The sequence below is a fragment of the Helobdella robusta genome (genome assembly GCF_000326865.2).
Source record: "Helobdella robusta unplaced genomic scaffold HELROscaffold_7, whole genome shotgun sequence".
NCBI classification, from domain to species: Eukaryota; Metazoa; Annelida; class Clitellata; order Rhynchobdellida; family Glossiphoniidae; genus Helobdella; species Helobdella robusta.
In genome coordinates, this window is record NW_008705398.1 from 5,150,026 (window position 1) to 5,167,038 (window position 17,013).

At 30.9% G+C, this 17,013-nt stretch overlaps 1 protein-coding gene across 1 annotated transcript; it reads right to left on the reverse strand.

Moving 5' to 3' along the window:
• Nucleotides 1-3,378: 3,378 nt before the first annotated feature.
• On the reverse strand, nt 3,379-5,721 carry HELRODRAFT_165184 (hypothetical protein; the record flags this gene model as incomplete). The annotated part of the gene is made up of 4 exons (XM_009031044.1): nt 3,379-3,489; nt 4,218-4,268; nt 5,327-5,471; nt 5,675-5,721. The coding sequence occupies 4 exons, from the start codon at nt 5,719-5,721 to the stop codon at nt 3,379-3,381; spliced, it is 354 nt and encodes a 117-aa protein (XP_009029292.1).
• Between the last annotated feature and the right edge of the window lie 11,292 nt (nt 5,722-17,013).

Here is a 17,013-nt window from a genome sequence, read left to right on the forward strand (position 1 = left end):
TATCATCGCCATATTTTCATCGTATGTGTGTGTGTGCGCGTGTTTGTGCGTGCGCGTGTGTGTGTGTTGTGTATGTGATGTGTAAATATTGAATAACGAAGGCAAGACATTTTTTGAGTTAGAAAAATTTTTTATTCTAAATTTTAACATTTCGGATTCAAATGGATAACAATAAATGACGAATATATTGAATAATTATTTTGATTGTCTTCATGATCATCATCACCACCAAAACCATCATCATCATCGCCATCATCTTCGATTATATATCATCATGATCAACACGATTATTTAATCACTATTTATTACTGTTATTATTGTTATTATTATTATTATTATTACTTTATTACTATCATTATTATTTTCCTTTTAGTGAGGTTTACAAATGAATTTATCCAGTTCTCGGAAATCCGACCACGAATCCCGCATCATCCACAAAGATCCTCACTCGGTCCAGCCTGTAGTCCATGGTCACTCCCGACCCTTCTCTGATGATTTCAACCTGTGTGTGTTTGTGTGTGTTGGTGTGTGTGTGGTTGTTTGTTGGTGCGTGTGTTTGTGTTTGTGTGTGTGTACGTGTTGGATTAGTGGCGAAACACCGCAATATGAACCCTTCTTAAGTCTGGTCTCTCCTTCAGGATGTACGTCTTGGCGGCTTCTCCTCTCTGGGTAAAAGAAAGAAACATTCGCATTAAAGGTTTAAGCATTAAAAGTTGGCTACCCTTTCTAAAGTTCAGAGTTAAGAATTAACAACACACAAACAGAGTGTGTGAGTTGAATGCGTGCCAAACGACGCATTACACACAAGGCATGTGATGGGCCGGCATGACTGGTTTCGTTTTATATTTCTATTGCTACCACTAATATATAATTAAGTTTGAAAAGATGAAAGTGATGTGACAAAAAATGGCATTAAAAAATTTGTTCTTCCTTTTTAACTCGTTACCAAAAGGTGGATTTTGGCTTTCGTTAATTTTTATAATAATTGAACTTTTATCATGAAAATTTTTTACTATTTATGAACATTTCGTTATAAATATTTATTCTAATAAGATTTCTCAACAAATAATTATTGATTTATTATGAATAATTATTTATTTTGAGCAATTATGCCAGATAGTGTAATGGTTAGGGTATCTTCCTACTGCCGCAGTGACCGACTTCGATTCCAACCTGTTCAATTCGCTTTGCTGTGTGTGATCTTGTTCATACTTATCTCTGAGGAGGAATAATGGTTATTAATAATAATATTGTTATTATTTCTTTTATTAATAATTAATTAATTATTAATATTAATTATATTATGGGTAATAATTATTATCTCATTAGCATACCGATCCAGACAACTCAGGCCAGCTTGACTTCAAGGCAGTCGAAAGGCTGGAAATGTAAATGGAAATTTATCATAGAAATTTGTTTATAATAAATATTAAATCGAGTTAGAATTTAAATTATTATAATTAATAATATGATAATATTATCGTGCTCCACAGCGTTATTATTCATCTTATTATTATTAGTATTAATATAAGTAGTTGAAGTAATAGGAAAATGTAATAGTAGTAGCAGAAGTAGTAGTAGTAGCAGAAGTAGTAGCAGCAGTAGTAGCAGCAGTAGTAGCAGCAGTAGCAGCAGCAAGAGCATTAGTAATCCACTCACTTTGCGGCTACCAAAACAACGAGAAACAGACAGACGATTTTGGACATCTTTGGTTGTTTCTTATTCTGCAGTTACGCTGAACTGAATTTCTGGCCAAATTCACAGAATTTATAGCTATAATAAATTAATATAACATATACATAATATAAATTATAATTAATATAAAAAACTTGTAATTAAATATATTGTATTATATATAATGTATATATTATATTTTTATAATTATGCAAGTTGGGGTAAAAAAACGTGCAATCGACCTTTAACAACGTTTGAAAAACTTCACATAATTTTTTTTAAAATTCAAGAATGAAATGCGGTGAAGTTGGCTTATTATTAGCAAGCAACGTTTCCTTACTCCAAACAAAAGAACAAGAACGCATAATTTCGCGGAAACCTAATTCTGTTAAACATTTCAAATATCATTGAATCTAATGTATAATATAATTATTAGATGTGTAGTTTTTCAAAAAATTTCAAATTGAAAACGTTTTTAAAACAACTTCTCGTCAATCAAAACCTTGACCGGATTTAATTTAGGATTGAATTAAATTAAATTAGAGTTATTTTGCTTCAAAAATGTTCAAGTAACAAGAGGAACGTTGACAACAATGTTATTTTCGCCCGCTAAAATTAGAACTCTATCTTTTTAAAAATTCTTTGTATCTCCGGTTGGGTCGAAAATGATGTCAAACTAATGAATGATTGAATGAGTGAGTGAATGAGTGAGTGAGTGAATCATTAAGTAAGTTAGTGAGTAAATGAGTGAGTCCGTTAGTGAGTGAGAGTGAACGAATAAATGAATGAATGAACGAACGAAAGAACTGACAAATGAATGAATGAGTCAGTGAATGGATGAGTTCAGTATTCGTGGAACTATTTCTTTCTTTTTCGTGCCTTATCCTTTCAAGACATTGGCGACTATTTCTATTTTATGTTTTGCAATGATGATGTCATATTTATTACCGTTACTTAATTATCCAGTTACTAAGATTATACTATTTCTGTTGTTTGCACTTTAATGGCATATTGTGTCTACTCTGTGTGTTATAAACACGATTTAAATATTAATATGATGAGGTTATTGCAATGACAAATGTGGTCACAGCGTTAATTTAACGTAAGTAAGGTACTAAATAAGTATTAAATTTATCTAGTATTGTAATTACTATACGCCTATATTACAATTACAATTATACGTTGACAACTGTTGTTAACTTTGCTGCTACAAGGACTGCAAAAATTCAATCCTGTCAATCAGCTCTAACTTTTCCACATTTATATCCCAAAGTGTAAGGAATAATTTTAGGTTTGATGGTGAAATTAGGTTCATCCTCATCATCGAAATCATCATCATCATCGACATAATCATCATTATCAGCAGCAGCACCATCATCATCAGCACTACCACTTGAATCATCATCATCAATAGTATTACTATCATGCCACATTTTATTGCATTGAATTTTGTAATTACCCTCAATAAAACAGCCAACACACATCTTATTTTTGCAGTCAAATAGTTTTATTCCCAATTTCAAAATTCATTGAACGTAATAAATAATCACATTTAATGCGATATATTGAAGAAATATCTTAAAAATTGTTATTTAATAAATTTTTTCTACTAATAAAGTTATTAATTAAATTTAAATCAGGTAAATTGATTAATAATTAATTTTAAATTAGGTTGAAATAATAAGTTGTTGTAAAATGATGTTCTTAAGCGATGTGAGGCGTGCGGACGACTACGCCTTGTTCGTCGACGAATATTCTGACTCTATCAAATCTATAGTCCATTGTAACTGGCGAACCGTCACGGAGAATGTAGATCTGGTGCACGGATGAATGAATGATGGAACGAGTGAATGATGGAATGACTGAGTGTGAGAATGATTGAGTGTGAGAATGAATGAATGAATGAATGAATGAATGAATGAATGAATGAATGAATGAATGAATGAATGAATGAATGAATGAATGAATGAATGAATGAATGAATGAATGAATGAATGAATGAATGAATGAATGAATGAATGAATGAATGAATGAATGAATGAATGAATGAATGAATGAATGAATGAATGAATGAATGAATGAATGAATGAATGAATGAATGAATGAATGAATGAATGAATGAATGAATGAATGAATGAATGAATGAATGAATGAATGAATGAATGAATGAATGAATGAATGAATGAATGAACGAATGAATGAAGGAAGGAATGAAAGAATGAATAAATAAATGAATGAATGTGCGAACGAAGGAATGAATAAATGAATGTGTGAATGAAGGAATGAATGAATAAATGAATGAATATGAATAAATGAATGAATGAAGGAATGAGTAAATGAACGAAGGCAAATAACGAATAAATGAATGAATGAATTGGATGTGGTTGGCTCGAACTCTCCTGTGTTTAAAACCCAGGGAAATATATAATTCATAACGTAAGCGTATAACAGTATATATGTGAAATCTTTCAAAATAATATAAAATAGTTAAAAAATTAATTAAAAAATTGAAAACATGCGATTAATCTGCTAGTAAATATTACTTTCAAGTGTGGAAATTCACTGAGAATAAATGCTTTGGCATCTTCACCGGTCTGAAAAAAAAATAATTTTTTAAAATTATTCAAAATTATTTTTATTAATTTTAACTAAAATAAATTTTCTAAATAGCTTTTTTAAAATTTTCAGTCGATTGTTAATTTTTAATTAATAGTTGATTCTCAATTAATTTATTTTTTAGTTAGTAGTAGTAGTAGTAGTAGTAGTAGTAGTAGTAGTAGTAGTAGTAGTAGTAGTAGTAGTAGTAGTAGCATAGCAGCAGCAGCTGTTCTGGAGGTTATCCAGAGCATGTTGTCAGGCATGCTAGCTCAGCTGATTCAATGATTGATTGTTGTTCATCCAACAATCAATGCCTGCTTTAAATTTGTTAATTGATTGTGCCTCAACAAGTTCATTTGGTAATGAGTTCCAGATATTTGAGACTATATTGAATAATTAAATTCTCTCTGCATCTATGTCTTGTTAACTCTTTAAAATATTTCACATTGTGACTTCGCGTTTTGGTTTTGACTATGCAAAAACTTATTTTTATTAAATTTATTCTTAATTATTTTTAATTAATTGAAGAAGTTTTATTTGTTCCTCTTGGAGATTTGATATATGTGAAATTTTAAGGATTGAATTTTTTTAAATTATGAAGCGATTAAAATAAAGGAATAAATAAGAGAAATAATAAACGTTATTATATAATATAATGATTAAGTATAATAAATAAAATAATATATAATTATAACTAATAATTATTATAAATTATTACCATTCCAAACACTTCTGGCCACTGGTTTTTGGCTGGTATGGACACACTGTGATAAAAAAATAATTATAATTATTTCCATAAATTATTTCATTATTTTTTAATTATTCAATTAATATACAATTATTACTACTACATTATTTAATTATTGAATATATCTGCTACAGCATTTACTAGACGATCATGTCTTCAGCATTCTAATGTCTCAACATTCTCATGTCTCTTGCATTGTCATGTCTCGTGTCGCAGCATTATCATGTCTCTAGTCACAGCATTCTCATGTCTCGTGTCGCAACATTGTCATACCATGCATCTATCGCATAAGACTCAAGAGCCGACTTGCGTCAGATATTGCCTAAGTCGACATCGCTGGCCTTCTGATTCATTCAAGAATCGACTATCGCGACTCAACGCTTCACCCTTATCTCTAAAAGTTTGAGTCAGTTCGTCGCCTAATTTTTTTTTAATGAAGATTTTAACAGCACTGCAGGTCCCAAGATGGTGCCATAATGTGCCAGAATCTCGCCTAATCTCGTGTTTGGCTTAAACGATGCTCACAACTCAGTTGGACAGGTTTTCGAATGCTGGCTCCAGGCGCCTCTGACGCAGCAAATAAATTGCCATTTTATTCTTACTATTTATTATTATCATTATTATTATTATTAAATAAAAACAACTGTTGTTAACCTAACTGCCACCAGGACTGCAAGAAGGAGAAAAAGGACTTTTGCCATGGTGATTTCGTTTCAGTTGCCTCAGGTAGAAAAACTTGATGTGGCAGATTCGCACTCTCCTGTATTTATACCCGAGAAATGTATAACTCTTAATGTAATTATATGTGCATATGAAAGTAAGCGAATAATGATATATATGTCAAATCTATTCTATATATTCTTGTACTGTTTGCCTGAGCAGTCAACATTTAAAGAAACGTGTCAGTTCAAATTTCAAGGGCCCAACCAATGTGACATAATACTTGTGATTATTAACCCAAGTTATTTCACAAATTTTGATAATCAAAATACCAATAAAAAATATTAAAATTCTGGATTTGCCACTGGGTGGTGGCGGTCATGATGATTGTATATGCCTATATGTCTATGGATTATTGGCAACCAATTGGCCTGATTTTTTTTTCTATATAAATAATGATCATTTGCAGTGCATGCATTATAGCACGAGACGTGTGGTAAGAATTTTTTGAGTTTCGGACACAGACAGCATTCGAACCAGGCCATCGCGTAACAACAGCGAGAGGCATGACACTTTTGACGCTTGAGCTAACCCGACGACAGAAATGTGTGCAAATGCGATTTTTCACGTCAATGAATAACAAGGTTATTGTAGGTATTTTAAACTTTGTACGTAAAAAATTGGAATAATAGTTTCCAAATGTGTTATTAGCTCATGAAGACTTATGATTAAATATGGTGAGATGATAAGAAAGTTATGATGGGTAGATTGTCTTTGTATTGTGTTGCTGTCTTTTGCAGTTGACCTGTTGTTATTGTGGATTAAGGTGACGTTGTTTATGATGATGTTTTTCACGTTGATGTTGTTTATGATGTCAATGTCTCTTTCTCATTATTTCATTTACCTTATTGTAGTGGTTGTTTATGTTTAAATTTTCAGCAGAGAATTAAATGACCTTTAGTTTTTTGCAAGAAAGTTTAAATTATTTCATCAGGAAACAAAGTTCTACAAAAAGCCATCCATTGAAATTCAATTTCTTTCATTTGCATGATTCTTAATTGCTGGAATCAGATGAAGCGCTTCATGTTTTACTGAACAACAACTCGAAAACTTAAAATAGAACAAGGACAGTAAAATCGAGTGACGTGAAGATGACGATGGTGATAAAGTTAAAGGAAATGATGATGACAATTAGAATAGTGATGCTGATGATGAAAACGTTGATGATTAAATTAAAATTATTTTTTACAACAACAACAATAATAAAAATAACATTATTAATATTAATATTATTACTAATATTATTATTACTTTATTATTTTGCTGTTATTATTATTATCATTATTACAATAATTAAATCATTATTTTCCTAGCATTAATTATTGCTAGGTTAATGTTTTAATTTTTATATCGCGAATCGCGATCGTAATTACTATTCAGTGATTAGCTCTTGTGGGACAAACTTTATTTAACTACTTCGTTTCAAGATGTCCTGCTGCTTTCTGGCATTCAATATTTTAAATAAATAAATAATTAATTGTAATTAATTAATATTATCTTATTTAATAAAACAAAAACGCATTTATATTAAACATAATAAACTATGAATTAATTTTGAATAATTAATTACAATTATAATAATAATTAAAATTATTGAATTATAGGTAAGTCGCATATCGTCTTAAAATAGTTGATAAAAACTCTTCACGTAGCAAGGATCAAGAGCGTTCTCAAACGAACACTTATAATGAACATATGAAGATCTGTAAAAACCTGAATACATTGTGTTGCGTACACACACACACACAAAAACACACATACATATATATTCACACACTATGATAACACATTATCAATATTGTAAACAACATCAGGTCTATTTGCTGCTTGAGTTCTAGTCTATCTTAGATTCTTATAAATACTGACGTTTTGGTTGAATCGTGTTAATCAAATTACAACAAAGAAACACCATGTCTAAGATTATTTGCTTATTTCTTGCAGTCTTTGTGGTCGCGAGGTGAGACAAGACGATAAGTCTATCATCAAGCTAGTGATTTGTGGCTAATTAGATTAATTATCCAGTTAATTAAATAAATAATTAATTGATTGATTTGTTATTGATTAATTTGTCTAAATATTAATTCAAAAAATTATTTTCAGCCTCTCGGAAGTCGACAAAGAACGTTGGCCAGAGCTGCTGGGAAAGGTGCGCTATGCATGTTCAACTTGATTATCAATATACTTCTAAAAATAATGGTCACTGTATTTTTATGAAAAATAAGTTTAGTAAATATGTTTTTAACTAAATTATTAAAAATTATTTGATTTATATTTTAATTTTTGTTTAAAATTTTGTTGTTTTAAAGTTAGGGAAAGATGCAATGGCCGTCATTTTGAGAGAAAGGCCTGACCTTACAAATGTAAGTATTATTTTCTTTTTTAATAATTTCAACTTAATTGACACCACTTTTTTTTATTTTGGTAACATTTGCTTATTAGGCATTTAGGTATTTAATTTTCTAAAGTTTTTGTACGCTACCTTCCCAATGTTTTAAATGATTAATGCTGATTAATCCATTGCTAAGAAATGTTGACCATGATTTTCCACCACAAACCAGGTGGAAATTCTGAAGGAGGGCACTCCAGTAACGAAGGACTACAGAATTGACAGAGTGAGAATATTTGTGGATGACGATGGTCTAGTTGTTGGCATTCCATACACTGGTTGAACTGAGAGCTTCTTCTTTTGCTTGTGCAAAACTCATTCTCATTTTGCTTTGGATATATTTTTTATGATTCATTGACTGTTTAAATAAAAAATTTTCACAGTTTAAATATAATAATGTTCTTACAACAGTTTAAAACCTCTTGGCACACGGGTTTTTATTAGAAACTGCAATAACTATTCTGATAGGTATTTGGGCTGCTGATGATTCCCCGGTAGGGGCGAGACACGTGTCCAGCCGATCCAAACGATTACAATTCTTTTTTTTCCGCTCACAGTTCTTCTTGGTTTGGTGTTATCAAACGCAACCGCAACAATACAAACGATGTAACAACGCAACATGACATTAATGTAGCACATTTTCAACTAAAATAATTCAAACGCATCTGTATGAAAAAGCACAAAATGTTTTTAAATGCACAGAAACGAAACACCAAATATTTAAATAAAAATGATATATTAACCATATTTTAAGCATTTTTAACCATACTCACTAAAGTTTTTTAAAATAATCTCCAAAACAGCAATATAATTTCCGTCATTTCACGCTGGTACAAGTTGATATAATTATACGAAGCGTTAGTTTTCACTTCTGAGTTTTTATAATTTTTTCAACATCAAATATAATGATGCCCATTCACACATAGATGTTACAAATTCAAAGTTGTTGCAAATCGATAATTAAAACAGATGTTAAAAAATAACATTTAAAGATGATCAAAAAATGTTTAACAATTTGTTACCAAAGCCTATGAAAGCATTGAAACGGGTGTTATTGTTATATAAGCATATTATTACATCACATTAATTCATAACGTCATCACAACCATTATTATTATTATATTATTATATATTATATTATTATTATTATTGTGGTTGTTCTTGCTGGTACTATGCTATTGTTGGTACGGACTTGACCCGCCCGTTGGAGTTGACGAAGATCCTGACCCTCTTGAACCCCAGGTCGGCACTTATGGGCATGCCCTCATACATAATGTACACCTGGCAGAGGTCGTTGCGTCGGTCGTCATTGTAATTGTAAGCGACGTACCATACGTTCAAATTTTTAAATTATTTTTTAATTATTAATTTGTACTTTTTTGTTTATTATTTTAAAAATATTTTATTCAATGATTAATTTAAAAAAAAGATAGTAATAAATTTAATAACGTCTAAATCTGGTCGCTCATATTGGATGATTCTTTTCGCTTCTACGCCGTCCTTTTCAAATTATCAAAATGAACTCGATTCCAATCAATTTTCACAGGTATCAGCAACAACAAAACAACAACAGCGGCAGCAACAACAACAACAACAACAACAACAGCAACAAAATCAACACACAGTGTGAATATACACACACATACATACACGCGCATTGCACGTGATAAGTGGGTATATTTTTGGCTACAGGGTACCTTTACATTATTCAAATGATCCATATTTTTTTCATAATTAATTCTTCAAAGTATTAACAACAACACACCACCATCACATGTAAAATTGTCTGAATCCACATATCATATACAACATATTACATGCGATATGCAGGGATCATTATGCATTCGAACGTAGTCCCGGCAACAGCAGGGCCAGGCACCTTAGCCATTACGCCATCCAGCCACCATAAAAAATCGCTATGACAACTATTAAGTCCAAGTAAAATTATTACGCGCACATGCTATTAAAAAATTCAGACATCATTATTTATTAAAATCAGTTTGATTCATCACCAAAATGTAATTAAACGGTAAGCATATATAAGGAAAGCCACAATTAAGAAAAATAAATGAATAGGCAATGAATTTGTATGTAGGTTCGTGAATACAATAATGAATATTGAAAGTTGAGCAAAATCACCATGCTGCAAGATGTCTAAAAATACCATTATGAAGTGAACAGCACATACACACCACACACACGTATACATATATATATACAACAATTTTTTATATATGTATATATATATATATATATATATATATATATAAGTTCATTACATCAGCACCATACAAGGTACTGATGACAATAAAAACAGAATGTTTTGATTATGATACCAAATGAAATGGAAAATTAATAAATGAATAAAAATAGTTACAGACTTCGATATTGAGCAATTTGAACTTTACTGGTTAGAAAGCTAGCGATAGCAAGCAGGCAGCAGCGAGGTGGAATGTTTCAAGTCTAATGGATAACATAATTGCGCATACAGCATTATAATAACATAACACATGTAAGTCTGGTTCTGATGAGAAATAAAATATCAGGCATGCATTCGGCACAACAACATATGCTTCGGGAGTCTAGTAATCGATAATACAATGCATGCACTAGTTATATATATAACTATACATATAACTATATGTATATATATATATAATATATATATAGAAAGAGAGAGAGGGGGAGAGAGAGAAAGAAAGAGAGAAAAAAAGAGATTAGAGTTATGAGTTGTGTGACAAAGTATACAAAGAGCTTTCTACGAATCGGATGAGAGTTTGTTAAAGAAAACAAAGAAAAGTAGGAGAATGGTGGGTAGGCAAATAGAGGGTGTATATAAGCGGCAGAACGAACGAAAAAACTTGGTACGTGACATAACATTTAAAGATGCACCGAATAGTCCATTTGGCCAAAGAATGATTAGCTAACAATTTGGACGAAGCCGAATGTTGAATACCACAAAACGCAAGATTTTGAAAATCAAATATTTTTTAGAATGATGAATATGCTATTACAAACATTATTAACTTTTATCCAATATTTTATCAATTTCTAATGTTTTTATAGCTAAGATGGCTATAATCGGTATAACCATTAATAATAATAATAAAAAAATTGGTTTAGAAGCAATAAAAGTTGCTGGCACGAAAATTGTAATATTTAGCATTTTGGTCTTTAAAACTGGCAAAAGCCAAATCCTAAATTTGGTCAAATATTTAGTGCTTCTTTTCTAATGACAATCACGTTTGACTCAGGACTGGTCTTAGGCAACTGGAGGCCATAGGCAAAGTAAATTTAGTGACCAAAAATAAGAATTGGTTTCCCACCAGCATTGAAAAGAAATAAAATATTTAAGAGTATACAAAATGTGGTGGACAGTAACATGGATGATAATAATTTTCTGGTCACCTACCCCTTTAGAGGTAACAAACCTTAAATATTTTCACCATCTATCAAGGAATACCAAAAAGCAAGAAAACTGAAAAAATAGTCCCCACTGACTAAAAAATCAAAGGAGTTTGTAATAATCCTGTAAACATTCAAATGACAATTATAAATGTTTAAAACTCAATAAAAATATAAAACAATAAAGTAGTACAAGAACTATGTTGAAAATCTACTTTGTAAACAAAGCATGAAACTGAACATTAAAGATGACTGTTTAGCATGCCGTTGGTTAATCATGCACCACGAGTGCGTGCATTCACTGTACGTAATAGATTTGTTAATTAACGCTACAGCTCACTTTATGTAATTACAGCACCAGAGCTGATGAAAAATTCGTACACTCATAAGTAATGTAATTTGATCCTAATTTCGCAATGTTTTTTTTTGTCAAATATTTTTTTTGAGTCCTGTAAAAGGCGGCTTTTTTAAACAGGTTTATTCGTGATAATTAAAAAAATCATGAAAAGGATGCCTAAAAAAGCACTGCCTTCAACTAAATTAGTACCCCGCGAAAAATAAAACATTCGTTCAATTATTTCAACTAAAAAAAGAACGACTTGCTGTCTAATTTCTCTAGGCCGAAGACTGGCTCTGTTTTATGACAGAAAAGACATTGACAAAAACATTATATCATCTCACACTAACATTCACGCGTATTGAACGTTTGTAAGACTAAACTGAAAATCATGGTAAAAACAAATTAACTGCGTCATATCAGAATTTCAATGAAGCAACAGCCAACTGAACATCAACGAACGACCAAGGTAGCAAAGCCGAACCGATCAATAAGAAATCTCCCAGCACCAATCCCAAAATATTGTAAAATGTAAACAAACATCACGTGATACATCGCGCCAAAATGACTATGTTTACCATTTATATGCTATATACTGTATATAAAGTTCTTATGTATTATATATATATATACATGTTTATGTATAATATACATGTTTATATATATATATATATACATGGATACATTTTTAAAGATGTTCACCGTTCCTAGCAATTCCGGCCATCTATCCTTGCCAGCCAGCGAGTAACTGAAGAGGTGATGGCGTAATAAAATTACAATGAATTAAATAGATTATTTTAAATTATTAAAAATTATTTAAATTATTTAAAAAAGAATACATAAATAAATGAATAAATCAGTCATAAATATATATATACATATAAATAAATTAAATATATAAATAAAAAGTTACTAGGCAACCGGTAAAAGGCACAAAATATGTTAACATTAACATATCGTTAAAAAACTATAATAAAATAAAAATATGTCGATGTTTTCAGCCCAGTGAGAGCTTTATCAATATTATTCACTAAAATATCATTAACATAAATAATGATGAGCATTGTTTTGTCATCACCATCAACAGGTCTGTTATTTGTTGCTAATTGTGTAAAACATTTTTAATAGTGAAAACAACATCAACAACAACATCAACAACAACACCATTAAAAAAATAATAATAAAAATAAACACAAACCCCAATCCCAGCACCAATCCCAGCAACGCGCATGTCCTCTTTGGCATGATGATGTTGTTGTTGTCGTTGTTGTTATGTTATTCTACTTGCTTCTAATGCAACAAATTTATTCCCTACCTACCAAGTTCGCAATTACATTTTCGCTATTTCAGTGTTTGATACAATGTATGTTATAATGATCATGACATATGCGCATTTTGTATAGAAAGAGAGAGAAAATCTGAGTAGGATGGTAGGATGGAGATATGGATATACAGAGAAAGAGAGAGAGAGAGAGAAAGAGAAAGAGAGAAAAAAAGAAAGAGGAGAGGAGAGAGATTTACGACAGTTTTATATTTGAATGTTTAATGATGGGATGTGTAGCGTCGATTCTACCAAGAGTTTTGTCCCAACGGATCTTTAATGTATTGAGAATGTGTTAAAATTGAGGAGTTCTTCTTCAACATGAATAAACATAAACATCGACATTTTCTCTACCAAAAACATTTCAATTCGTTGCTTGTTACCGTTCACAGAATCGTCGAAATGTTCGCGTGCCAGCGCAGCACAAAAGATGATGCGTTGACGTTTCAACAAACGCTGAGCCGATTATTGGAGAGCACTCAACGACTTTGTGTTGCGTACACACGCACCAACACCTTTTCATCCTGAAGAAAGATGCCAGCCCTAACTTTACAGCAAGCACTGGAGGTGGAGTCACTCTGCCAAAACGAGGCAAAATAAGAAACGTCATTATTTACTTTACAGCACAGTTTAAAAAGAACACTTGTAGTTTCTTTACTCAATATTTGTTTCATTTAAGAGAATGTAATAAAGCGATAAAAAGTAATCATCATACACGAATGCTCAGGCGAGAGAGAAGCTTTAGGCCGAAGCACCCACAATGAAAAATTGTGGTTATGGCTGTTACAATAAACAAAATTCTTATATAATTTGTATAATAGAGTTGAAGAAATCTGATTCTATGTTTGGCAAATGAAAATCAAGAGATATTTTTGTCACATTAGATAACATTTTTCTTTTGTTTATTTGGTTTCATAGTTACCACGGGCACTCGAATTTGCCTGCTAGTTTAAAATTGATTTATAGTTATTGATACAAAACCAAAATTTTCATAAATATCATTATATCGTTATTGTGTGTTATTCATTGGCGATTTCAATGAATGATGGTTATAGAAACTCATAACTACTATTAACTGTGTTGAAATCAAATGATTTAAATTTATGATTTTTTTCACCTGTTGTAGTTTTTGATAATGATATTAAATGATTACAGCAGTTAAATTTCGTTTTTATTTCAATTCAAATCAATGTTTGCCTGATTTTGGCATTTTTAACTTTTAAAATCACAAAAATTTTGTTAGTTTAACAAGCGCACATACCTACAAACAAACAGTCGTTTTTTTGATGTTTCGATATTTATTTATTTTCATTATACTGTGTCTCTGCAATGTTAATTCCTTGATTGTATAATGGTGAATCCTTAACGGTCATTTAATTAGTTATCACGATCTTCAACTTTGTGCAGTATGACTCTTTTACGTGTCCTCATTATCGATGATCCCTCTGTTTCTAAGTTTATTAGTGGGAAGGATTCCAATTGCGCGTTGTTGAATATGATATTTACTATCGGATGTCATGGTCCTGTGAGTATTGATTCGGCTAGTCGTAAATTATAATGGTTGTTATTGTAATGTAAGATTTCAAAATTGTGTTTCTCGTTCATGTGATTCTTCTCGGGAGTCTAGCTTGGTGGTCGTCGTACTAACATATAAGATGGTTATGATTCATTTTCGATCCCGGCTTACAAGTGCAGTTTTACTTTGTTAGTAAGTAAACTTCGTATTTATTTATTCTTATATGTGTATTGTTAATATTATTTAAACGAATTAACTACAAAATATAAAAATAAACACAATATATTTTATTTATCTCAACGAGTGTCTTTTATAAAGAACACAGGAATAAAAATTTGCAATATCGAGTTGATATTATGGGGCAATCGTTTTTCGCACGATATTATGAACTCTCGCTTTAAACATTATGCTTGCTCATATTACTCTTTTTCTTCATCGTCATCATCGTCTATCATTACAATTACTACTTTTTTCCCATACCTATTATATCATCATTTTTTTTATCATTGCTGTTGTTATCAATATTTTATTTCATCATTTCATTTACACATCTGACCTTCCATCATTACGTAAGTCCGACATATACGTTCTTCACATTTTTTATTTGACTTGTCATTCAACAAAATCTCATTATCTTAAAAAAAACTATTTCAAGATCATTTCTGAAATTTTCTTCTTTGTAGTTAGAAGATGATTTGTAGTTAGAAAATGATAAACAGGATGAACCCATGTTATTAATTTTTTACTTGATCTTGTCAGCCATTAAATTGTTTACATGCACACAAGGGAACGTACTTTATAACTTAAGAACATTATCTTTTAATATACCGTCACAAACATTTGTTTTAAAACCAGCAACTCAAACTGTTTCTATATTTCATTAATTTTGCTGCCAAGTTGTTAACTTTCACCAACATTATATTACAAACTCAAAAAAACAATCTATGTTCTTTGCATAAGATATATTTTCAGTTTCATTATCCACAATTGACTGAAATGACTTGGCTTGGCTGAAATGAGTTTCATTTGATAACCTCTTGCTTTCTACGCCACCGACGATAATATTATAAAATAACTTTTAAAAATACATCTCGACCAATGAAGCATTGATATTTTACGCCAATGGAAATGTCGTGAATCGCGCCCGGTTTACTTAAAGATCATCGCTCGCCAAGTAATAATTAAACTTTATTCGCCAGCTTACGTTGCATTTCGTCTATCACCTATCTTTCGGTTTTATTTCTATTTTGATCCCTGTTATTTTTCGAATTCAATTTTATTTATTTCATTCTATATTTCACTTTCAAAGTTTAAATGTTTCATTGACTTTTCACTATGGCATTATTTCAGTTTTTTTGGCGGGGAACACAGCAGAGAAGCCATGATGTGGTGATGCGTTATTTTCAAAGGAAGAGACGAAGAATAAGGGTAGCAAAAAAATGGATGACTATTTGGATGGAGATTTGAGCAGGTGTGCTGGAAATGACCAAGTATGGAATGACAAGGAATAGATCACGAATGAAACTCGAAGAACCGGCACTGGAGAAGGATCGTAGAATGGATCTCATGATGAATGGATCTCATGATGAATGGATCTCATGATGAATGGATCAATGGACGAATAGAGTTGATGGATGATGACCTGACGTGGCTGACAATCGTAAAAACAAATGTTTTTTTTTCAAAACCTTCCGTGTTAATTCAGACCAGCTATCCTTTTCGGCCAGTGACATACTGACGAATTTGATTAAAAATCTTATTTAAGTAAATAAAAAAAATATATAATATAAATAATTAATTATTAATTAAAAGATTAATTAAAAAATTTGATTAGGAAACTGGACAATTACGTCTAACCTTTAAAAAAAATTAAAAAAGAATTCAACCAATTTGTCGGTCACACTCATAACCAACAAATCAGCCAAGAGTGCCGTAACGTAACCAGAGATAAACTATAAAGATTTCGATGTTTAAATTTTGCGAATGAATTAATTATAAATTTAAATAAAACAATAAAAATCGCATGCAATAGCAATAGCAATCAGAATTAATAAAACGAAATGTAACAAAACTGTCCACAACTACCATCAAAGGATAGCAAAGGCAGATGTCGGATCCATCCTGAATTCTAGTTTCACAAAATATTTATACGTAACCTTTGTCGAGTACAGCTTTAAAACTACTAACACACACAAAATTAATGCAACAGTAGATTATCTTTATTTAAAAAAACATTATATTTTGCAAACTTTAAAAGGATATACGTTAGCGTCTCTAAAAATGTTGGTAATTTTTCATTGTAATGCCA